Consider the following 25,166-nt stretch of genomic DNA (forward strand, 5'->3'; position numbering starts at 1 on the left):
TTCAAATTAATATAAAATAAGTAAATACAGTCAGATTTCTGTATTGTTTTTTTACAAATATTTTTACAAATACAACTATATTATTTTAAAGCCATTATAGTTCTTAGATCTTTATTCAATAATTAAGAAAAACATAATTATTTTTAGCTATTGCCAGTTTCATAATAAAAAATATTTTTGATATAAAAAAATTTTATTATCTTTTTTTGTTTTATTTTATTTTTATTTAAATCTGAATAAAGCTTAATAAAACATAGTTTATTCATGTGATATATGTATGTATCTTAGTTTGAGAATCCTGCTTTCTTTAGTTCAAACAAACTGCAATTATTCAAAAATATGTAAATGTAAATGTGTGTATAAAATGTACAAATTTTATTTGTGTAAAAACTAATGGCAGTCAATCGATTTATATACTATAACTTTGTATCAATTCTTCAAATACAATTGCTAGAAACGTGTAAAGGCATCCAAAGTATACCAGTATATGTTAATATTATCCAATTCAGTGATTAGTATGACATGCAATCATGCATATGTGAAACGCAGGATTGGGCAAGTTACTTTATAAAATGTATTACTTTAATAAAAGTAATACATTGCCGTTACTCATTACCGATATAACTGATATTTTGATAATAATTTTAAATATTAATATCTATATCAGAAAAAACTTATTGCACATTAGAAAAAAATATTTTTTCTTAAGATCTTGAAATATAACGATAAAAGTAATTATTGAAATTTGTTACTTGTTACTGAAACATATATAATAAAGCTTGCTTTTTCTATTATTAGAACTTCTATTACTGCTTTTTCTATTAGATGAAATTTATAATTCTGTTATCATTACTGTTACAATTATTGAAAAAAGTAATTGTAACATTAACAGAATTTACAAGTAACGCATTGCTTGCCAATCCTGGTAAAATGTTATTTTATACGCACGCACACACGCATATTTTCAATTAACTATTACATGTATTAATTTATATGTATGTATGTATATCTATACATATACACACACACATACATATATATATATATATATATATATATATATATACTTATTTATATGCTTGTGTATGTATGTATATGTGCGTGTGTATATATGTACGTATATGTGCGTGTGCGGACGTATTGCGTATGCGAGTCTTTTGTAGGTCCTTCTCTTTCTTTCTTTCTCTCTAATATCTATGGAAAATTTTTCTTTTAACGACATTTTCAATTTTTAGATAAAAAACAAATGCCTTTTCACTTATTGTATTTTCTCGATTTATCGTCCTGCTATCATTTCCCATTCCTGAAATTAAAATTGAAAAGACCTACAAAAAGCCCCGTCAGACTCCCATAAAAACCATATCAAAATACGGGAAATCTGTATTCTAAGAGATCGTCTATTTGAAGTTTTTCCTTAACGATAGCTGTTTTTCTTTAAACTAAGATTTTTTTTCATTGTTCTCCCATTTCTCACATTTGCTAATAACATGAATAAGAAAAGGTGTGAAAAACAGAGCGCGCAATATTTTCATTTTATACATGTGTCATTAGAACAAGAATGAAAGCTAAATTTTAGAATGAAGAATATATCTTCAGTCCTCTGATAACTTTAAAATAGAAAAAAATCGGCTATAAAACTTTTATAAATCTTTACACTCGCATCGATATGTTGGAGGGATGTATTTTAAACAAAATAATTTTTATCGCAAAAAAAAGAGATTATATAGTAATTTTTTAAAATAAAATCAGTCTAGTTTAACCATCGGATTTTTGGCTTATAAATTAAACTAGCATGCATTCGTTACTTAACGATTTCTCCAACCAACTCTGAGAAATTATTAAGGCTCGGTACATAGACTATAAATTATATCGAGATTGATCAAGGCTGAAACTGTAAATGTACTCTTCAAATTTTAAGGAGCTGGAGAGGGAGGAAATGTCAAAACGTCATTCGTAAACTCTGGGTATTCGGAACTGGTATCTGAGTCAAAATCAGAATTGCTAGTAAATGTCAAGCTCGAGCTCGGCGCACTTTCCGGCCAAGAAAGCAGATTGTTCTTGGAAGAGAACGGTGGTGACAGCGAGTTTAAGAAGCTCGTCGATGGCGGCGGTGATTTCCCGCAAAGCTCAACCGTAGAGAATCCCTTAGCGGAATCCGGATGAAGAAATGGGGTCTTACATTTAAAATTTAAGCGCAAATTATGCGGAACTCTCTTGTGTCTACGTTTGCAACGCAGACGACTTCTAATGTCCATTTCTGAGTGCGAAACAGAATCCGAGTCCTCGCTGGAATCGTTTCTGGGATGAAAGGATCTGCGTATATTTTTTACTGGTTTTCTATTTTCTGATAAAGATGATGTCCTATGTCGGTAGACATTAACAGCGCTGGGAAGCATATCTGGGAGCATATCTTGTTTCGGTAGTTCCTTTCTGACGGGATCGTTTTGATATAATTTCGGCGGCTCTAAAATATGTTGGTGCATAGTGGGACTTTTCGGCAGATTCGTTTTTTGCATTAAACTTAGCTTTGCATTAATCGATGGTTGACTTTGTAATGGTATGTTTAGATCTAAATGTTTGGGCTTTTGAATCGGTATATTTAAACTTCGTAATGGTGAATGGGATGACGTGGACAAATCCAGATTTCTCATGTTAGAAGTCAATGACCTCGACGAGGTTGTTTCCAAGTTCCTCGAATTTTGCGCAATATTCTTACCTAACTGAATCATATTCTGCGTTAGCTTGCCCAAGCCTAAGTTTAAGCCCTGAACTTTCTTGGAATCTAAATAATTTTTGACACTCTCTAAACCAGAAACTTCACGTTGATACTTTTCTGCTAAAAGCTTACTATTTAGCTCTACTTGACTAGCTTCAGCATCGGATTTCCGCCTCAGACGCTGGAAATTCACTCGCAAACTCTCGGAACTGCTGTATATGGGAGATTCCTTTTTCTCTGATTCAGCGATAAATAGAGGATTATTAGATATCACAAACGGAAAGCTTTCGTGACCATTTTGATTCTGTTCAAGCTTGCGGAAACTTTGTATGTTAATTTTTACTGCTTCTATATTGCCTCTTGGACTATCTGAACCATCCGTTTTTGCGTTTGTCTTAATATTGTCTGACGAACCATATATCGTACTCGCTGCATCTTGATTAGTATTTCTAGACATAAAAGATATTTTCGCATTTCTAGACTTAGGAAAATCAATCTTTTTGAATTCCGTGATGTTCATCTTCGTGGACTCGGTAAAAGCAATCGGTATCTTCGGTCGCGTGCCGAGATCAAAGTTCTTCGTCTTATCTTTTATTACATCAAATTTTTTCGGTTTATTACGAGGAGACTCCAAGTTCGCCATTTTTTCCTTTAAAATATCAAAATTTTCATCGGACCATGTTTCGTGATGCGTGATATTATTCTTTAGTTGTAGCTCGCAATTATTTAGTTTACTTTGTAACGCTTGATTCAATCTACCTCCGATCGGCGAGTTCTGTTCCAAAGCATTCGAATAATACATCGACCTATTAGACTGTTCCAGATTATTAAGCTTATCATATTTATCCAATTTCTCTTCTCCAAAATGCATTTTTTCGTTGGCGCATTCTAGAACAGTTTCATCATCGCAATACTTAGGTTGTTCGAAATAACGTTCAACATAGCTGGTAGATACTCTTTTTATTTCGCATGGTAAATCGTAGGTTGAGTTTTCCATATTGAAGATCTTACCATTCTGATGTCGAATATTCGATTTAGTTTCAAGATCAGCCATACTCTCACAATTCAAGTGATTTTTTTTATTTTCTTTTTTCAAGAACTCCGTAGATTTGACTAGATTTTGTTTCGAAATCTGATTATCTAATATATGTGCATCCAAGTCAATGTCCATGTATGAAGCCCAGGCACTCGGTTTTGTTAAAAGTTCTCTCGATTTCGCAAAACAGAATTCTGCCGATGCTTTATCCCACAAAGGAAGTTTCAAGGTCGATGGTGCACCAAAGGATTCTATGCTAGATACCGTAGATGAAAGCGATTGCAGGCTCGAGCATAACCACTTTACGCAACACACAAAAATTTTAAAATAACATGCAGGAAAATAAATAAAAAATAACGAAAATATTTTAACAAATCGAGTACATGCATAATGCATGCAAATATATCGCATACAAAACATATGACACACATATGAAATTTTACAATTGGCAAAAATATTTGGAGTTTGCATTTATCGCCAAAAATAAATAAAATTTGATTTGTGATGCAATTAAAAATTACAGGTTAAATTATACATAAACAAAATATACATAAATCAATAAGAAGTAATGAGAGAGGAAAAGGATAAGAGAAAAATCGAGATTAGTTATGTTGTAAGTAAATAAGCACTAGATTAAAAAACTTAAAATATAATGAATAAACTTCAAACTAAATGTATAATTTTGATTATAGCATATACCTTTTTTTTTAATCTTATGTGACAGCAGGAATTAACTTTGTTCCATAACAGTGTGTGTGTGTCAAAATTGTTTCAAATAATATTAAAATATGCATGTGTACAATGTATATATACAATATATCCCGTAATTAGTAGTACAACCAAAAAAAAATTTTTTTCGTATAAGTTCTCTTTTGGAGAAAAAATTTTATTAATGTAAAATTATTATTTTCCCGATTGTAGCACTAATTATAAAACAACCTATATGTATGTGTATATTATTCAATTTTATTGTATTCCTATGATATTCAAATCTAAATATGATAATCATATATGTGTTTAGCCATATTTAAAATTTAATATTATTCATAAATAGTTGAATTTTAAAATAATTTTCCTCACGATTTTATATATTTAAATATGTAAAAAGTGTAATAATATATAAAATCTTATTGCTCCAGTATGTTAAATATTAATTTAAAAACAAAGGAAGAGTCATCTATAATATTAAATGGCTTGAGAAAACTATAATCCATAGCAAAAACAAATCTAAAAGATATATAAAATTTTATTAATAATTTAGAAATCTTTTTCATTATTTGTTGCTCTATTGCAATAATTTTGTGATTTAATATATTATTAATCCATACTCTAAAAATCAAATATTTTATAGAACTTTTAATGATTATATAAATCACACACAATAAATATGTGGATATTAAGTAAAAATATATAATAAAAATATTATTTTTCTTCAATATGTCTTCCTTTGTTGCAGTTTTTTGATCTATGAACTTTTTATATTCCTGCGATAAAACAAAAACCGTTTAATGTACCTGTATGTCAGGTATACTGGCAGCTTCTTCGGAAAAATGTCGTCTATCTGGTTTGGGACTGTATTGATGTGGCAACTTAAAAGAGAATTTTCTGCGTCTTGAAGGACTGGCAGGTGTACGGGGAGACTCCGGTGGATGTTCAAGATCTGTCATGGAACGTGCTGTCAATTCCTGTGCCATAGCAATGGCAGAGTAGAGAGTTTTCTGATCGGCAGCAGAGATAGGTTTCACCTAGATACAAGAGAAATGTTTACTCTCTCCGTCATATCAACGGTAGATCAACATTTCTGCACAATTCCCTCTCTACAGAGAGATATACTTATTAATATTATCTTACAGACACGAATACATTTTAAAAGTTTATTATATTAAATACAGATCAAGAAAAATATAGTGCAATAGAAATTAATCATACTGCACTAAATTTGAGTTATTGATTCTATATAAGTTCTACATCAGACTTTATTTTTTTAATCTTAATAACATATATTATATAAATATAAATAAAAATAATATCTAAAGATTGCAAATAATAAATAAGAAATAAATAACGTTGAATAATAATGTTAATAAATATATTAAATAAGTCATATCATAATCAAAAATAATAAAAGATTACTGTACATTTATTGGACTCACGGTGGCTTGTTTCTTCTTGCTACATTGTTTTGCTTGAATTTCCCTTAATTCGTTTCTCACGTTACTTGATTCGTGTTCAGTGGGTAAAGGAAGACCAGGTGGTGGAGGAGGAGGAGAAGAACCTATAAAAAAAAACATGTCAGAAATATTATTTATACATCTTATATAAATAATATGAGATATTAAATATCTTCCAATGTGTTTTACCTAATGATCTGAACATTTGATCCATTTCTGCCAAAAGACTGGGACCAAAGTCAAAATTTAATGTTTTATCAAATCTTAATGGACTTTCTTGATTTTCTTCATCACTAATTTCATGATATTCATGGTCAGCTTCGAGAACATCAGTGTTACTGCTTATATTAGATGTTATAGATTGTTTCTTTGTATTACTTTCTGTACTCACTTGACATATTTCCGAATTCATATCAGACCATAAGTTCTCTATATAAACATATAAGATAATATATAAACATATAAGATAATATATGTCATATCTCCAGAGTAGTACAAAAATCAAATATGATAAATTTTTTATTAATACTTGTTCTATGTGTAAACCTCATTTCCTAATTCACATATGCAACTAAATTATATTTAATAATATTCTAATCATAAATAAATAATATTATATTTTTATTAAATAAATTTATGCATACACGAATGCACATGTGTAATATATGCATATGTAAACACAAATAATTTAATAAAATAAAAAGTTTATTATAACAGAAAATAGTACCATGTTTGCTTTGAGTTTCTTGTTGTATACTTCTACTATCTCTTGTTGATTCTCTATTCATATCAATACTTCTCATATCCTGATTTAAATTTTGAGAATTATCAGTTGCATCCTCCTGTGGTTTGTATGGTGTCACAACTTGACGAGGCAGATGCGGATATTTTCCACCGAGAAAGCTAATGTCACCGAAATACGCTCCATCTAAACCCACATGACCAGTATGCTTGAGATCGCCTTGCGGTGAAGATATCATGTCCGTACGAATTTTTCTACGCTGTGAGGAAAAAGCATTTTTGCCATCTCCCCGCGTAAACTCGCCGGGCTTATTGCTAGGCAAATTAGAACCTAGGTACGCGATCGTATGAGCCGGATTAAAGAATCCTGTTTTGCCATTATTTAAAACACCTTTCCATAAGCTATTCCCGCTGCCTTTATCTAAGACCGTAATTATGTCGCTTTGTCTATAAGCAAGTTGGTTTGGTTCAGTATTATCCTGAACTGCTTGAACTTGTTCTGGTTTTAGATCAGGCAACAAATTGATCAATTCGGAAAACTTGGGTCTTTTCAGAGATTCATGTTGCCAACATTGCTGCATGAGAGAGAAATAATCTTTTGGGCAGCATTCAGGTTGCTCAAGCCTCTGAAAATTAGGCTCATCTATTGCTTCGAGAATTTGATGACCGGTCAATGCTGCCCAGGGTTGAAATCCATAACTGAAAATTTCCCATAAAGTCACCCCGTATGCCCAAACATCACTTGCTGATGTGAATTTCAGATAGGTTATGCATTCAGGTGCGCACCACGCAATGGGCAGTTTCAAATTAACATTAAAGTTCGTCTGATAATAATCCTTGCCAACTCCTAATGCGCGTGATAACCCGAAATCCGATATTTTAACTTTATTCTTAGAAAACACAAGGATGTTTCTAGCAGCTAGATCACGATGTATCAGTCTTTTCGCTTCCAAATATTGCATTCCATCAGCAATTTGTACGGCGAAATCACACAATGATAAAACCGGGAAACTCGCACGCAAACTGGGTTCCTTGAGACATTCCAACAATGAGCGTAATGGAGCCAATTCTGTTACAAGCATTAACGAATTTGTGTCAAGAACGACGCCATATAGCCGCACAATGTGCTCGTGATCGATCGCATGCATTATGGCGGCCTCCTTTAGAAATTCTATAGGATTATTCTGCATTCTTTCACGGGATAAACATTTGATTGCCACCTGTATCCTTTCTCCATCATTTGTCCATACGCCTTGTTGCACGACCCCGAATTCTCCCGTTCCCAATTCTTTGTTCACAATAATTGCATCGGCTGGAATCATGTGTTTATTGGGCACACGTATCGATGGTCTGTCCTGTCTCTCCTCCGGCAACATGCTTAGTGCACCGGAAATTTGGTCCTCGCGCTTCGATAAAAGCATTCTTTTAAATTTGGAAAGATAATTCTGTGGAAAACGCTTTTGGAAGTATTTTTTTAGACGACGCATTTCCGGTTTGCTCATCCCTATCGCGCCCAGATCGTTTTCCGTTACATACTTCAATTGTGCTGTTGTTTGCACCTTCAAGTCTCCTAATATAAATTCCTCTCTTTTAATAAGTTATTATTATAATTTTAAAACTTTAATAATTTAATTGGAATTTTTTAATAAATTTTAAAAGCGTATAAATAGCGCAAAAAATAATTATATAATTTTTTTATTCGATAATATTTTTTACACTAGATGAAAGAGAGAATAGCTAAATAGATGACATTCTTTCTTAATCTTTCTTTCATAATATTTAATTTCTTTTTCTTTTACACTATTAAACTTTAATTAAATTTCAATTAAAACTTTAATTATATATCTCTTAAAATATTATTATTTAAAAAAAATATAACAAGGTATATTCACTGTCTCTAAAACAAATAAATTTACCTCGAATGCCGGAATAATATTGCTGTAACTCGGCTTCCATAAGAAACTCATAAAGACCAGGTCCAGTGTTACGAGACATTTCCACTTGTGTATCTAGAATTAAGTTAAATGTATAATTAATGTCCATATAAAACTAACATTATTAATATCATTTTTAATAGTCAGATTTACCATATTACAAAATTACTGCATATACTATGACATTATTATAGCTAATAATAATTATAGCTAATAATAATTTAAAATAAAAGATGCTAATATTTTTCTTAGGTAAATATGAATAATTCTGTTTTTTTATTTGTTATTGTCAAAAAACAAGAGTGATTTTTATAATGATGTGGCACATAAGTAGCAGTATTCAAAAAATAAGGAATTTTTATGATCCATAACTTTTAATTATTGCAATTGTATTGTAAATATTATCCTATAATTATAACAGAAATAGAGAAAATAATTTGCAATTAATATCTATTTTTAACAATTATATCAATGCAACTTTAAATCAGAATCAAAATATAATGTTTTATAAACTTGTAACTCAACAATTTTCTCACCCATTCTACACTATCGTAGAGAGATATAAAGTGACTTCTCATCCCCTTGAAATATGTTGCTCTAATTCTATCCTATCAGGACATGATCACATTCGCTTTAGTTTCCTTTTCAGTTCATCATTTTGCCTTGAATAATTTACATTGTACATTTATTACATAAATTCCTGTATATGCAATACTTAATATAAACCTCACATAATTTTTACTCCAGGAACAAAAAGTTTAATTTAAAATAAATCAAATTTATAAGATTTCTATATATATAATCTTTTTAAATTTAAATTATTTTAGCTATTAAATTATTTTAGCTATTTTTGTATTTTACTTTGCTTATATTATGATTTGTGAAAAAAGTAAAAATAAATAAGAATTAGGCCACAGATCACGTTAAGATTAAATCTATTATGTGCTTTGTTAACGACTAAAGAGTTTCATCTTTTTACACAGTATTTTATATATTTGTTTTCTTTCTTTTCCTTCTATACAAAGTACTAGTAGCAACAGTAGAGTATTATTGATATTATTATATTTATCTCAAAAAATATAATCTGATGTGATTAAAAATAGATTTCATGGCAGAGTTACATAATATACATAATACCAATACATAATATGCATATTAAATTTAGTTTTTTTAAAATGTTTAATTTGAAATAATTTTCTCATTTTTCAATAAAAAGTATGAAAATGAAGACATAATAATTTGATTCGAGAACAGTTGTTATTAAATGTATTATATTTTAAAAACTGATAATTTTAAGATAAATTCTGTTTTCTCCACTTTAAAAGAATAAAAATGTTATCACTGACAATAATAAAAAAAAAAAACAAAGTTATATACATATATAATTTGTTGTAATTCACAAACAGAAGTTAATTCCCTTTTTTTTTCTCATTGTCCATTAAAAAACAATTTAAGTTCTTTAATTTGATTACTAGCATTTTTATATTACAAGATTATGTATACAAGAGATTTTTCAAGAACAATTGTCCTTTCTATTTTTAGTATCTAATCGCATATTTTAGCATTTTTTTGAGATAAAAAAAATATATATTTATGAGTTCTAAGAAAGAGAGGAAAATTAATAAAAAAATCACATATAGATAAATATAATAAGAGAACGCACTTGAAAAAACTTCAAATTTTACACGTGAGAAAAAGAAAAAGAAAAATATATTATTAGGAAAATATATTACATAATATATCAAAGAAAACGATATTAAAAATACAGAGATTAAAATTGCTCTCGTTTTTATTGGTGCATACCTTTCACCTTTTCGTCGACAAGACTATGAAATCACGGCACTTCTCAATTTCTCTTTCGTCTTTTCTTTGCATCAAAATGATCGGCACAGCAGCTGTCCCTTTTTTCCCCGCCCAAGTCCCTCTTCTTCGCTCTCTTCTGCTTTAATAAGTTATTTTAATACCGCTTCACATTTTCTCAAGTCGTTGCTAAATTTCTCAAGCGATCACGCCCAAAACACTTGTCTGCACAGTATAAGAATTCGCACAAATCTTTATTCGACTCGCATGTTTGCATCCACTGAAAACTGAAAGACAATGCCGTTCATCTCATTTTTCCAACTTTACCACAAACGTAATATGAGATGAGAAAAACTTTAGGGCTCAGTCACATGAGCGGCGTAATGACATAAATCCCTACACATTGAAAGGTACTAGTTCCTGGGATACAATCGACCAATCAGAAAATTCTATTTTGAATTGGCCAATTGGCGATTATAGGGCAATTGGATCTTTGCGAGAGGCAATGTCACATTATTGGTTATCAAATAGAAAAAATTTTTTAAGATTTTAAACATTCTCTATTTGACAGCCAATTGCGTGATATTATTTTTATGTGTGCGTTTCTTGTCGAAAAGCTTCCTATATAAGCAAATATTGGGGAATTAGCAGTCTAGTATAATATAAAAATTCGTGATCGGAGCATGGATCACAGTCGACACGATCATTTGTGTTTCACGAGTGCGAAGAGTTGCAGAGTTTCGTCGTCGGTAGAGAGCGAACAATGCGAATAAGTGACAGTAATGACCTTGTGAAATTGTAGAATTGATAAAAAACGAATGTGCGATAGAGAAAATGAAGCAATCGCGCGCGGTGTGTTTTTCGTGCCTTTATATTCAATGTAAAGTTTGACAATCGTAAATCAGCGCAAACTCGGTTGTGCGGAGTGTTTGCATCGACCCGACTGTCGTACGCTAATTTGACAGGTGGTGCTTGTTACACCTGTTATCCGCGTGCTTTGAGCTTAGCGCGATTTTAACGCTGTCGCACTATGTTCGCTACCTTGAAGAATAAGATACGTGAGGAAATCGGGAGTGACGTGTCCACCGTTATCAGAAATGCCGGGAGTATACGCGCCATTAATTCCAAACATGTGTCTCAGGTAAATATAGCATCACAGATATATTATCACCTCACATTCAAGTTTAAAATTTCAGAAATTTTTTTTTTAAATGAATTTTTCTCAGAAAATTTTATAAATTTTTTAAGACAGCTTTTAGTAAAAACTATTATTAATTCTTAAACTATTATTTCTTTTTATACAAATATAATCAAATGAAAGAAATTATATAAAACTATTCATTTATACTTGATTTATACTTGAATATATATTATTTTTAGATTTAAAGGTGTCTCTTTATAAATTATAAAATTCATATAAGAGTTATAAAGAAAAGAATTTTTAGTTGTAAGCAATATAATATATATTTTTATTTATTTATATTTGTATGAGAATATAAAGTTTTTATATATAAATTTATTATACAATTCTTTTAGAATTGATTACATTATGATTGTTACAGACAGGTTCTACAAGTAGTGTTAGTGGTTCTCAGGTATCATTAGATGGATTGAGGGAAGAAAATACATCTCCATTACCATCAGTTTCATCAAAAGGAGAGAATAGTCTTAATGATGGAATACAATTATCCACAAAAGATATAAAAAAGTATGAAAATAAGGAAGATGAATGGAGGAAACGTTTAGCAAAGAAAGAGGCAGAAATTTTGAAACGAATGGAAAAACAAGAAGAAGAATGGAAAGTCAGGCTTTTTGAAAAAGAGAAAGAATGGAAAAAAATCATAGAAAAACAGGAGAAAGAAAAACGGAAATTAGAAGAAGAGATAAAAAAGATAGAAATAGCAAAACAGTCTTTAGAGCATGCTCTGAAGGATGCAGAAGGTATTTAATCAAATTATATATATATATATATATATATATATATATATATATATATATAATTTTTTTCTCACTTTTTGTTTTAGAATATAAAAGAAGTTGTACAGCTTTCAAGAAGATGCAGAACAACTGGAAGGTTTTCAAACACAAGAGATGGCAAAAGTTAAACATCTTGTATGTGTTATTTAAAATAATAATATATATAAGGAAGATTGATTATAACTATTTGCTTCTATTTTATATATAAAGATGTACATATATTTTTAATATTATGAAATTTCATATATTATTAAAAAATTGGAGCGTTAGATATTGCAATAGTGTGATCAAACTTTTGAAATATAGTATATTTATTTAAAATTTTTATATATATTTAATTTAATTTATTCATTTATTTATTTATGGTTACTGCTAAGATGAATCCAATAATATATTAAAACAAAGCCATCAAAATTCATTAAAATTTAAAGAATGCAAAAGCATTATGAAAAGAATTTTTTAAATAAAAATAATTAAATTTTTATCAAATATTATCTTTAATTTCATTTTTGCTTGAAGAATCATCTATTATACTATATTTATTGCAATTATCTCTATATAATTTTTTTAATTCTGATATATTTTATTAATTGAGACAAATTGGATAAAGTATATAATGATAATTTTTTTCAGTTATTGGCAAAAGAACAGGAAGTAGAGGAAAAGACGTATCATTTGAAAGCTGCTACAGCGGAAATAGAAAGCCTGAAAACAGAAGTTTCTCGTCTCAGACGATATGAGGACGAATTAAACAATATACAAGTAAGTTGATTGGAATGTAAGTTTAAAGTTTATTTCTTCTATTTATTCAAATTTATTAATTATTATTTACATAAATAATAATAATTTATTAATTTTTATTCGTTAATTTTTTTAATGATTTAATCATGTTATATTTAATAATATTTCTAATATTATTTAAATATAATTATGTAGAATACTTGTTATGGAATATATATTATATATTATTATTATACAAGCTATTTAAATTAAAGAAAATTTGTGAATTTTTCTTTAATGTAAATTAATAATATTTTGTTGACAAATTATTTGCTTTTTTATTTATGTAATATATATTTTTTATTTATATAATATATCTTGTATAAGTGATATATAACTTAACTTTTTGGTTCTTAAAATTATTGAATGTTGAACGTTATGTGTTTGTGTGACAACACATGCGAGCGTGCGTGTATGTGTGTGTGGGAGGGGAAATTTGCATTTCTCTAATTAGCACCTCTCTTTTGCCGTGCATATGCGCTGGCGTTATGTTTGGTGATATAACAATACATCCAAATTAGGACTCGTTCTTATTTATAGTTTGTTTTTATATTTAAAATCATCTTAAAAATATGGTCTTAAATCATTTTAAGATTCCAGACCTTGTTTTTAATATGATCTTAAATATAAGGGAGACTATGAATACAGGCCTAGGCATTGCTCAATTGAGCACATAATTATTGGATATTATCCAATTGATACGATATAAATTCAGCACGATTTCACGACAACGTAAAATTGGACACCGATTGACCATTTAGGATTAGAAAAATGTTTATTTTATAAAAACTATTAAATTTTTTTCGGTAAAATGAAAAACATTAGAAAATGCATATAATAAATGCATAAAAAAACTTACTATTAGAAAATTGTACTAAAAGTCTTTAAAATATTCTTTCTTTATCTGGAATTTTGAACAAAAATACCTGATACATCAAGGAATTTTTTTTATTCAAGTACATTTTTCTAATATCATTTTTATAAAAATTATAAAAACAGGATTAAGCGATAAAATTTATTATACATTAACAATGACAAGAAGGAATTTTTTGTACTTTTTTAATGTATTTTTTAGACTGGCATGTAAAAATATCACATATAAAATATTAGCAGTGCTTATTAAGAGTACTAATTTAAAATTTAATTCTTCTTAATTTTTCCGCAGTTAATCAATTGAACCATATGTAAATTGAATATATGGGTGCAATATACATTAAATAAAGTAATATAAATAGTTGTTGATAGTTCAGAATTGGCGCATTTTTTAAGCACGCTTATTTGTGACGAAGGGTTTTTTATATTTAGAATAAGAAAGAAATAAGGGATTTTATATTTATATATTACATATTTATTTACTTTGTATTTGTATTAATGTTTTTGACTATTATCTCGCTTTTTGTTTTGTCACAGTTGCTATAGTTTTTTCCGCACCTTTTATTATTGATATGCTGCTCAAACATGAACTCATGACATACATATTACATGTGACTCTTGCTGTAGTAAAACAAATTAAAACTACGTGTGTTCCATAACTCTTAGATAAAATCGCATGATAACTTTATTATTTCTTAATAATCTTTATATATACTTTGCTGTTTAATCTCTTAAGATCTCTGAAAGATTTTCAAACTAATTCATTACAATTACTAATGTGTTCGCAAAAAAATTATGTTTGCAATTTATTAAGGAGTGATATTAATTCTTCTCTTTAGTCCAAAAATAATTGATGTTCTTGCATGGCAATCGGTTCCATTTGTGGGATTTATGAATATATATTTTCCATTTTCATTCGCGTAATATCATCGGATATAATAGGAGACAATTTCTTTGAGTTATGGAATAATAGCGTTGTTAAAAGTGATATCAAAGTTCTGTGAATACAACGCACGCATGAAGATTGGAAAACTTTGGTAAACGAGAGCATCGAAGATCAGAGTTAGGCGGTTATTTCCGCTAATTCGTTGCTGCTATCGCTGATGCTAGAGGTACGTTTTTAAGGCTTCGCCGCTATTCTGTTCGTTATGCTAGAATGATCATGCAATAGCCTCATTGCTTATGCCTGCTTCAACGTATTTGGAATATAAATTCTTAATATTCAATAAAGACTGAAGCAAACTCTACACCTGATAATAATGCATGTATTACACACTTAATTGCGGCAGCATTTATTATATTAAAATACGAGATAGTTTTCATTTTTTTTCTCTCTTTTGTGAATTTTATATTTTTATGAGATATTTTTTAATTATACAGAAAGTTATATTAACTTAATTAGTTCTATTGTTTCGCATAAAAAAATACAGAAAAGAATTATATTTTTAATATATACTTGTTATCTTAACTGTAATTTTAAAAAATTCGAGAAATATTAACACTAGGCAAACGTCAGATTTATTGCTTTTCGTTTGCCTTTTCGTATTTTTGCTGTTTCGTCTCATGGAATGATATATTATCTCTTATTTCTGATTTGACGAAATTTAATTCGCATATTATGGCTTTGATAAAAACCAGGGAGGCTTTATAAGAAAAAATAAAGCTAAATATATTTTAATAAAAAAGTCCAGCAAACAATGTTTGGTAACCACGTATTCACTTTCAGGATGAAATGGAAACGATGCGTCATTCTACGCAGCGAGAGAAAGCGCAGCTTTCCTGTCAATTAGCACAGACGGAGGAGGAAGTACGTCATCTAAAGGACAAAGTATTCGTGCTGGAGCAAAGGATCGCTCTAGAGACGAACGATCATGTGACAGTTGACGAAAGAATAGCCGATCTAATGCGCGAGAGAACATTGTTGGAAAGGAAATTGGAAGAGGCGCATCTTCATCTCTCCGATATAAAGACTTGCTGGTCGGGCAAGATTTCTAGTCTTGAAACGCAAGTTGGCAGACTTAGTAGACAAGTAGGCGAGGAAGGACTGGAGCGCAGACAAGTCGAGCAGGAGAAAGAGAAACTTAAACACAAAATCAAACAGCTAGAAGCCGAGATAGAGGTGAACAATATTGTTATAGCGACAAAAGATGCTAAGCTTTTGCGCATGACAGAAGACATTGACGAGATGGCTACGGAACTGAAAGAGCTCCGGGCCAGCGTTGATGACGAGGTGGAAGAATTTAAACGCCAAATTGTGAGTTACCGCGACATGTAGTGGCAAAGTGCATGGGCTAGATTGTCTCTTACCGAAAATTTTTTCCAAATTCTGATACAAAATCATTTCTGGTAGGTTTCGTTACAAATGATCATAGTATTGAATTATTTGTAACGTACAAAATTCATTGTTGCTTATGTTAAACTTTTTTAAATTAATATTATTGCGATTTTAGGATGCAATAATTTTATGATATATCCCTTTTTTCATTAAAGATTCTATTGCATTTTTTTAAAGATGCTTTATCTAATATCTTCTTATCCTAATATCTTGTTACTTTATCATAGTTATTTTATATATTTTCAATATGTATTTGTTAAATAAATTGGCAGCTTAAATGTTTTCCGATTCTGTTACATTTCGTAACTTTCGTTACATTTGGAACGTGCAGCTGATTGTCCCATTCATTAAATTATATGAGACTGACATGAATTCTATTTTCTAAATACAAGATATATATTTGCATAACTTTTACATCATATTTTAAATATGATATATTTAAAATTTTTTTAATGTTCCCCATCTTTTCAAAATCTTATACAGCTTGTAGTAAAGATTATTATTAGATGATTATTATAATAATTATTTTCGAATACTTTGTATATTTATAATGTTTGCGATTACATATGAAATCATCATAAAAAAATATATGTATCTCGCATTTTGGTATGTATAAATACTACACATATACATGATTTTCATATATAATATATACAAGGTGTTTCGAAATTCATGAATCACAATGTTATAGCAGGAAAGTTCTCGAAAAAGTAAGTAATAAAAGTATTTACAATTTTGTATTTTAAGCAGTTTTTGAGATATAAAAATTTAAACTTGGTCAATATATTCATAAGATACATTTAAACAGTCGTTAAATTGTTCATGAATCATACTATACTAATAGTAATGTAGTAGTTACTAATAGTAATGCACGTGCGACTCAAAAACAGTTTTTAAAGAAGCAATTACAAAAAAGATACTATTATTTATTTTTCGAGAATTTTCTTATTATTACTTTGATTCGTGAAATTCAGATTACTTTGTATATAGCATTCGTGTGTATGTAAATCGGTAATATTATTGCATGTTATTCAGAAGCTTAATGCTTCTTGCTTGATGCACGTTTTCTTTTTTAATCTTAATACGTCCACGTGCCTTTAAGAAATTCTTTATTTTTGCTTTTAATATAGTTATTATTATATATTCAAAGCATGTTAAGTTAGTTTTTTGAGTGTCTTGAGAAAATCTATATCAAAGAAATACATAAGTCGGTTATGTAACAGGTCCACTTATTATTGAAAATCATATATCCTTCTTTGTATGTACATTGCCTTTGTACATGTAAATTTTAGATTTTAATATGATAAAATAATACACACACACACACACATTTTTATGTATAATTGCACTTTCTGTACATTTTATTTGTGAAATAAAGAAAGAAAAACAAGTATATCCAATCTTTTGCTTTTTACCTATTTTAAATTTTTTTCAACCGATTTTTATTCCTGAACGATTTATCGATACCTTATCAGAGTCGCGCTATGGAATCCAGAAAAATTTCATTTCAAAATTATTCCTATGTATGTTATTGAGATAAAATTTTAAGACAAAATTTAGTTTGATTTTCTATGAGTTGACTTTCTGCTATCATGAATTATTTATATAGATTTATATTTTTGTTCTAGAAATATTGATATTATATACATTTTATTTAAGTTTAAGTTCAAGTTAGCAAAAAGAGAAGAATTATTTTGAAATTCAAAAGATTTATAAATAAAATATATATGCATATATTGCAATAGTTATAAGATATTATGTATTTAATTATACTGTTAACAACATCATATTTCAAAAATGTTAATTGTGTTTATAAACAATATGATATTTCACAAATGAGATTATTGTAAAACACAAAATTATAATGCAAAAAAAGAATTTTTTTATTTGGTTTGTAATTACTTTTATTTATTTTGTTAGTATGATTTTTAGCTTTTATTTTAAAATTATATAATATTATCTATTTCACAATTTTCATCTTTAGTTAATTTTTCATTTATAAGTATATGAAACCGCTTAAAAAAACAATCATCAAATAATCATTAAAACAAAGGTTTTTAAAGATTTAAAATACATTATTTTAAACTTAATCAAAAATATTCTGCATAAATTTTAATTTTTTTAAGTAAAATTTAGATATATATAATGATTAAATGTTTTCTCATACCATGAGACATTTGCTTTATTATTAAAAAATATTACAAGTAAAGATAAATATATCTTATACATATAGAAATATACATTTTAAAAAAGAATAACATCAACATGTCAGCAATTAGGTATGAATGCAAATTGTGATAAAATTATATATTTATATATCAATTTATATGAATTTGTATTTGTCTTTTTTTAGGAATCTTCCTCAAAACAAATTACTCAGCTGAAATTGGATCTCGAGAATACGACGAGCAAACTCAGTGCTGTTACTAACGAGTTAGCAAATCTTCGATCATCCTTGGAAAGGGAACAATCGAATAATTCTTCTTTACGTCTAGAACTGGCAAATCTGCAAGAAATGCTCGAATCCGAACGATCAACTACAGCGAAACTGCGAATTTCCTATGACAAAGAGAAAGATGAGAAGGATGCTGCTTTGCTGAGGAATGCCCAGGTATCTCAAGACATAGAAATTGTGAAACAGGAGAATCGGCAGCAGGAGATCGAGAACGCGGAGCTGCAGAGTAGAGTAGAAAATCTGGAAGATCATCTAGTTAGTAAAGTGAAAGAAGCAGAGCAAGCGGCAATCACATTAAAACAATTTGAGCAGAAAGTTGCAAAACTGGAAGAAGCAGAACATAATAGGGAAAAGATGGAAAGAAATGAGAGAATACTTAAAAGCAATTTGTTAGATCTGGAAGAACAATTAAGTGAGAAAAATAAGGTAGGTACTCCAATTTAGCAGAATGCAATACAATTATTGAACGATATTATTTTAAAAGCAACTTGCGATTCTGTGTAATTGCTATATTTATAATATTATATCTACTTATCATACACATATACACACATATATATACGTTCCTAAAATAACTGTTAACTATATAAATTGTATGATTTAATTTAAAAATTTTTTTTCTCTTAGACAATCAAAGTTTTGCAACAACGGTTAACCGATATGAAAAAAACGCTTCAACGCGAGTTGAAAATTCCGTTCTCGTCGTTGGACAGTGACGCCGAAGCTTCTGCAGCTATTCTTAATCCGAGTTCATCCAAAACCGTTACTGCCAAGCATAATAATTCGAGGGAAGATGATGTTAATTTTAAATACCTCAAACATGTTCTCATCAAATTCCTCACTAGCAGAGAATATGAGGTGCACATTTATTTCGATCTAATTTATATTCCTTTTTGGGTGTACTAAATAAACATTATGACATTATTTTTATAAGGCTCTACATTTAACGAGGGCAGTGGCGACATTGTTACACTTTTCACCAGAGGAAGAACGTCTACTTCAGGAGACTTTAGAATGGAAAATGTCATGGTTTGGTACCAGGCCTAACTTAGGATTTGGACAAACTGCCAAAGCTATACCACCCAGCTGATAACTACATAATGTTTCGTACTTAACGAAACGTACTAGAACAAACGTAAATTCTTGTTTGAAGTGATGAATATGTAAATCACTTCAAACTGAAGTGATTTACATATTAAAAAAGCGACGACTAATTTAAAGGATATAAAAAATAATTAGAAGAATTATATAAAGTCATGAATGATGATTTTACAAAATTTAATATGCACATTTAACATTTGTGCAAATATAATAAACAAACTATCATAAATGGCTATGTGTATGAAACTTCATTGTGGTAAAAGATGGATTTGTGAAATTTGAGAAGATTTTATGATCATCATCATTAATTATTGATTTATTTCATAGATTTGTTAATATATATAATACTGAAGTGCAATTTTGATTGCTAAACTGAACTATGCCTGCGTGGATTGTGATACTTTGCGCATGTATAAATCATGATACAAAAATGTAGTTCTGATATGAGATTAATTTATTTGCAAGCTATATTTTGTTGAAGTGAAATTTTTTTATGTGCAATGATTATAATTGCAATTGTAAAAAACATTTCCCATTTTTATATGGCTTTTGGGCTATCAACAAGCAATAATGAAATATATCTCAAATTAAAAAACTCTAGAACAGATTTGGAATTTAGTTGCAACTTTGCGCATAATTTGGTAGTTGACTCTCTTTCTCTCTTTTGCTTCTCATGTATTAGCACCAAGTTAATAACGATAATTAAAAATTCTTATAATATATTTTATTCTGATTTGGCATTGCAATTGTATTATAATTATATAATTTTAATTATAATTATAATAATTACGCGTGCATTTCTTTATGTCATCGATTGCATATTTTAACATATATTGCGAAAATAAATCACACATGTTTTAACATGATAATTCGATATGAATGCAATAGCGAAACAAGTTTTAAATGTATAAAGTATTCTTTTTAAAAGTTCTTAGATTATTACAAAACATATACATAATTAATAATGCAGGAAACATAGTTTTATTTTTTAATAAAATATAAAATATTTGGAAAAAAAAATTTTAATAAATTCAAAGTTGCAACTAAATCACAAGTCTATAAGATAAAAAAACAAAAAGATCACATTTCGCGAAAATGTGGCTGACCATTTTATAGTCTAGGAATTAGCTGTTACCAATTTTGTTTTTTCTGCGTCCAAGATTGCGTTCTAAAATTTACTCCATAGAGTAGAGTAGCGTTCGATTGACCAATCAGGATAAAGAAACAAATATTTCTTTATTTCTTGATTGGTCAATCAAACGCCGTTCCACTCCATAGAGTATATTTTGGAACGCAACCTACGACATTTCAAAGTTACCAACGCTGAGAAACAAATTCTCGAATTCAAACTTGCATTGCTTGTTTTTCTACGTGCTGATGCACGATAGAGGATAGAAGCAAGGATTTGCATGCAAGTCAAAAGTACAAAAAATGCATGTAAAACAAATCTGGTTTTCTTTATATAATGAATTTATCAACTATTATGAAATTTAATAACAATTATGAAAGCTATTTTTATTTTCTTGCGTGGTCATGTGCTATTTTTTATTCCGTATATGAGTTTTATTTATCGAATAAATGTAAGGCTATAGGAAATCAAGAAGTAAAATGTTATAATACTGATGCTTTCACTCTTTCATATGTGATTTACACTTTCAGATTTTGATAATTATTATGATGCATACAATGATTTTGACAGAGGATGGGCTTGGATTGGAAAAAAACGAGATATTTCTGATCAAGAGTGGCGTGCATGGCTTGCATTAGTAAACAAGCTAATATCATGCACTTTTATACATCATTTTTTTAGTCAGATTATTAAAGTCAATTGTAACAATATGGTAATACATTTATATATATTTACCAAATATATCTTTAAAAAAAAATGTGTAAGTCAAAAAAATAATATGGAAATTTTTCAGATATTGTGTTGTTGGTACATCTTATCATCTATAGCTTTTCTGTATTATTACATAGGTTTATTGGGTGCATTATGTGCTCTACTGCAACCTAGTCTTTTACACATAATAACATATAAATGCAGTAAAGATATAGCATGGTTAATACATGTTTCATTCCTATTTGTAATACATGTATTAAAAATACCGAATGGTACTTTTCAAAACTGGTTAGGATTTGATGATGAACAGCATTATATTTTGACACTTACAATATGTTGGATACATTTAAGAAGTATCAGTTACAATATGGATAGCATTGATGATAAATTTCTCAATTCAAATAATTTCATTCAGAAATTAGCATATTGTTTATATTTGCCCACATTATTTTCAGGGCCACTTATTTTGTATCATGAGTTTGTTGAGTCTGTATGTATGATTTTTATAATTTCATAAAATAATGAATATTATAGGAAATATAGTATTGACAAAAACAATAAATCTTTTAGATTAATCAACCACATCAATATTGGAATTGCCAAAAACTACAGATTTTTGTATTAAATTTAATTAGATACATGTTCTGGTTATATTTGACTGAATTGTTGCTACACTTTATTTATGTAAATGCTATACAATATCATCCTCAGGTAATAATTTATTCATGCATAAAAGCATATTGTAAGAATATTGTATTTGCATAAGTGCACATATATTGTATTTGTTTTTCTCACAGATTGTGCAAAATTTAAATCCTTGGGCACTATATGGTTTAGGATATTGTATGGGACAATTCTTTCTGAACAAATATGTTGTAATCTATGGGATTTCCAAGACTTTATGTAATTTAGATAATGTAAAAGCACCACCACCACCTAAATGTATAGCTAGGATTCATTTATATTCCGATATGTGGAAACATTTTGATAGAGGATTATATAAATTTCTTATAAAGTAAATATATAATTAAGATTTTGTGGTAAAATTTCTTTGCTAGATATACTTTATTTTATATATTATATTATTATATATATATATATATATATATATATATATATATATATATATATATATTTTATAAGAGTTTATTATTATTATTATAATAAATTAGTTTTTATTTTTTACAGGTATATTTATATCCCTATACAAAAATCAAATGGATGCTTTGGGAAACTGTTTGCATCATTTTTATGTTTCGCTTTTGTTCTTTTATGGCATGGAATACAAGTGAATATTTTTATTTGGTCACTATTCAATTTCATAGGAATAGCCATCGAAAGTATAGGAGTATCAATTGGCAAAAGCAAACAATATCATAAAGTAGAGAATATGTATTTATCCTTAAAAAATATTAGGAGATTTCATTGTATATTAGCAAGCCCTCTTTTAGCAATGTCAGCAATATCTAATTTTTATTTTTTTGGAGGCCCATCAATTGGTAATATCTTTACATATAACATACTATATGGTAAGTTTTTTATGTTTTACTTTTATATTCCATATATTTTATCTTGTTTAATATATAAAGAAAATAAGTTTATTATTACATTTTCTACAAATACTGATAATATTTATTGCTCAAATATAAATATTTTATCTTATTAACAATTTAATAATTTTACAATTAATTTAATATTAACAAAAAAAAACTGAAATTAATGTTCTGCTTACAGGATCCTGGAAAACTTTATTTATTCTGTTTTTCTTTCTTTATTGCTGTTGTCAAGTTTCTGTAGATGTTAAAGATTGGGAATTCAAAGTTCGAAGTTTGACTTGATTAAATCGAGATTGAAATGCTTATGCATTTTTAAAATACACATATCCTTCTCATATTTGTTCGCGTTTAAGATTATCATCTAAGTTGTATGAATGGACGAAGTTAAGACGACATACATCAGTATAACACCAAACACCTACATAATATACAATATACAATAAATAGATTTACAACAACATTGAATAATTATTATTCGAAAATCAATATTCAAATTATGTTTTGAGAAAGCGATATCCTCGAAATTAATTTTCGATTTATGACTACATTATTTTAAAATATGAATAACTTTGATTATAAACTGTGAGTAAACAGGTTAATTTATCCAGACAATTTCTCTATTTGATAATCTCTCCAGTTTTACTTGAATATTTAAATGGAACGTTTTAGGTATTATTGTATTATTAAAAATAATATTTAATTGTAAACAGATGTAACAATAATAAACAGATAAAAGTAATTTGATATTAACATTATATTCAATGTAATAAAAAAAAAAATAAAGCAATTATTCTTATTGAGTCAGTCCTACATTCAATAGATTCAATTTCTTAGTTTTTCTAAAATTTAAAAATTTTTGAATAATTAAAAACCGTTTTTTTGTTACATCTGGTTGAACCTTCAAATATAGTCGAAATTTGATTCTCAATTTTTTGTAAGAATTGATAAGAAGCACCGATATATATTTATAATAATTCTAATATATTTATATAAGTTCAGTATTCAATGAATTATAGAAAAATCAATTACCGAGAATGCAAGACGGTTGTCCAAATTAAATAAGTCGCAGACTCTAATGCGCAACGGAAACATTCGAAGACGTATTCCCAACTCGATCGCTTCCTAAAAACAAAAAAACGTTGCAAAAATATACGTTTATAACATTTTTTTTATTAAGAGATGAAAAAATATCTATTATATTCTCTTAATTATGAAATGAGTACAAATGATTAATTTTATAGTAAATACGATAAAGACGAATTTAGGAAAGTAATACATATTGAAATAGAGAGTTTACTCTGTACAATATTTTATTACTCACAGTCGAAAATTCGGTGTGTTTGAGTGCGGGAGTTTTCGCTAAAAATATCGTTCCGGCCAATGCATTTGCCTGGAATATTTTATGTGGTATTAAGACAGTCATTTCACTCGTCAGAAAGAACATAATATACATACCTGATCGCATGTTAAATGACAGATGCGACTTATAGCGATAATTTGAAGTGAAAAATATAGTAGCATAATGCATTGGACACAAGTCAGGAGCACATTATTTCTTTTATGTAAAACGCCAAAGATATACGAAATAATGTCTATTAACATGCATGTTATCCAACAGAACAACTGCAGACTATAATAAGAATTCAAATGATTTGCTGCGTCGATCAAACAACTGTGCAACTGCTGAAGATTCGAGAGTGTAAGACGATTAATATGTATCACAGATATTCCGGTATCGATGCCGACACCCATTCCTGTGTAAAAAAATTTTACACATTAAAATTAATTACAAAAATAATATTGCAAACGAAATTGATGTTTAACTTTTTGCAGGACAGTCAAATTGCATTT

General features: G+C 28.5%; 4 protein-coding genes across 7 annotated transcripts; 2 read left to right on the top strand and 2 right to left on the bottom strand.

Moving 5' to 3' along the window:
- Window positions 1-191: 191 nt before the first annotated feature.
- Window positions 192-24,398, bottom strand: LOC126851517 (uncharacterized). Of its 4 annotated transcripts, none has more exons than XM_050595579.1 (9): window positions 24,345-24,398; window positions 10,402-10,685; window positions 9,135-9,206; window positions 8,581-8,673; window positions 6,651-8,234; window positions 6,113-6,352; window positions 5,891-6,027; window positions 5,267-5,497; window positions 192-4,052 (listed from the first exon to the last, which is right to left on the bottom strand). In XM_050595579.1, the coding sequence occupies exons 3-9, from the start codon at window positions 9,136-9,138 to the stop codon at window positions 1,914-1,916; spliced, it is 4,428 nt and encodes a 1,475-aa protein (XP_050451536.1). In that variant the 5' UTR covers window positions 9,139-9,206; window positions 10,402-10,685; window positions 24,345-24,398; the 3' UTR covers window positions 192-1,913. The 4 variants fall into 4 exon arrangements, with proteins under 4 accessions (XP_050451536.1, XP_050451537.1, XP_050451535.1 ...); XM_050595580.1 differs by having other exon boundaries at window positions 5,906-6,027; window positions 9,135-9,260; XM_050595578.1 differs by having other exon boundaries at window positions 9,135-9,260.
- Window positions 11,045-20,361, top strand: LOC126851521 (golgin subfamily A member 1). The gene is given in 9 exon segments (XM_050595585.1): window positions 11,045-11,539; window positions 11,961-12,339; window positions 12,423-12,425; window positions 12,428-12,510; window positions 13,009-13,137; window positions 15,755-16,282; window positions 18,717-19,244; window positions 19,446-19,676; window positions 19,753-20,361. Coding segments are annotated over 9 exon segments (2,148 nt in total). The 5' UTR covers window positions 11,045-11,428; the 3' UTR covers window positions 19,909-20,361.
- LOC126851518 (protein-cysteine N-palmitoyltransferase HHAT) lies at window positions 21,203-23,775 on the top strand. Its single transcript, XM_050595582.1, has 7 exons — window positions 21,203-21,499; window positions 21,579-21,760; window positions 21,842-22,249; window positions 22,330-22,470; window positions 22,557-22,774; window positions 22,948-23,288; window positions 23,494-23,775. Exons 1-7 carry the CDS (start codon window positions 21,385-21,387, stop codon window positions 23,595-23,597), a joined length of 1,509 nt encoding a protein of 502 aa, XP_050451539.1. The 5' UTR covers window positions 21,203-21,384; the 3' UTR covers window positions 23,598-23,775.
- Window positions 24,318-25,067, bottom strand: LOC126851520 (uncharacterized). Its single transcript, XM_050595584.1, has 3 exons — window positions 24,771-25,067; window positions 24,637-24,705; window positions 24,318-24,437 (listed from the first exon to the last, which is right to left on the bottom strand). The coding sequence occupies exons 1-3, from the start codon at window positions 25,065-25,067 to the stop codon at window positions 24,318-24,320; spliced, it is 486 nt and encodes a 161-aa protein (XP_050451541.1).
- Between the last annotated feature and the right edge of the window lie 99 nt (window positions 25,068-25,166).

The sequence above is a fragment of the Cataglyphis hispanica genome, chromosome 8 (assembly GCF_021464435.1).
Source record: "Cataglyphis hispanica isolate Lineage 1 chromosome 8, ULB_Chis1_1.0, whole genome shotgun sequence".
Lineage (NCBI taxonomy): Eukaryota > Metazoa > Arthropoda > Insecta > Hymenoptera > Formicidae > Cataglyphis > Cataglyphis hispanica.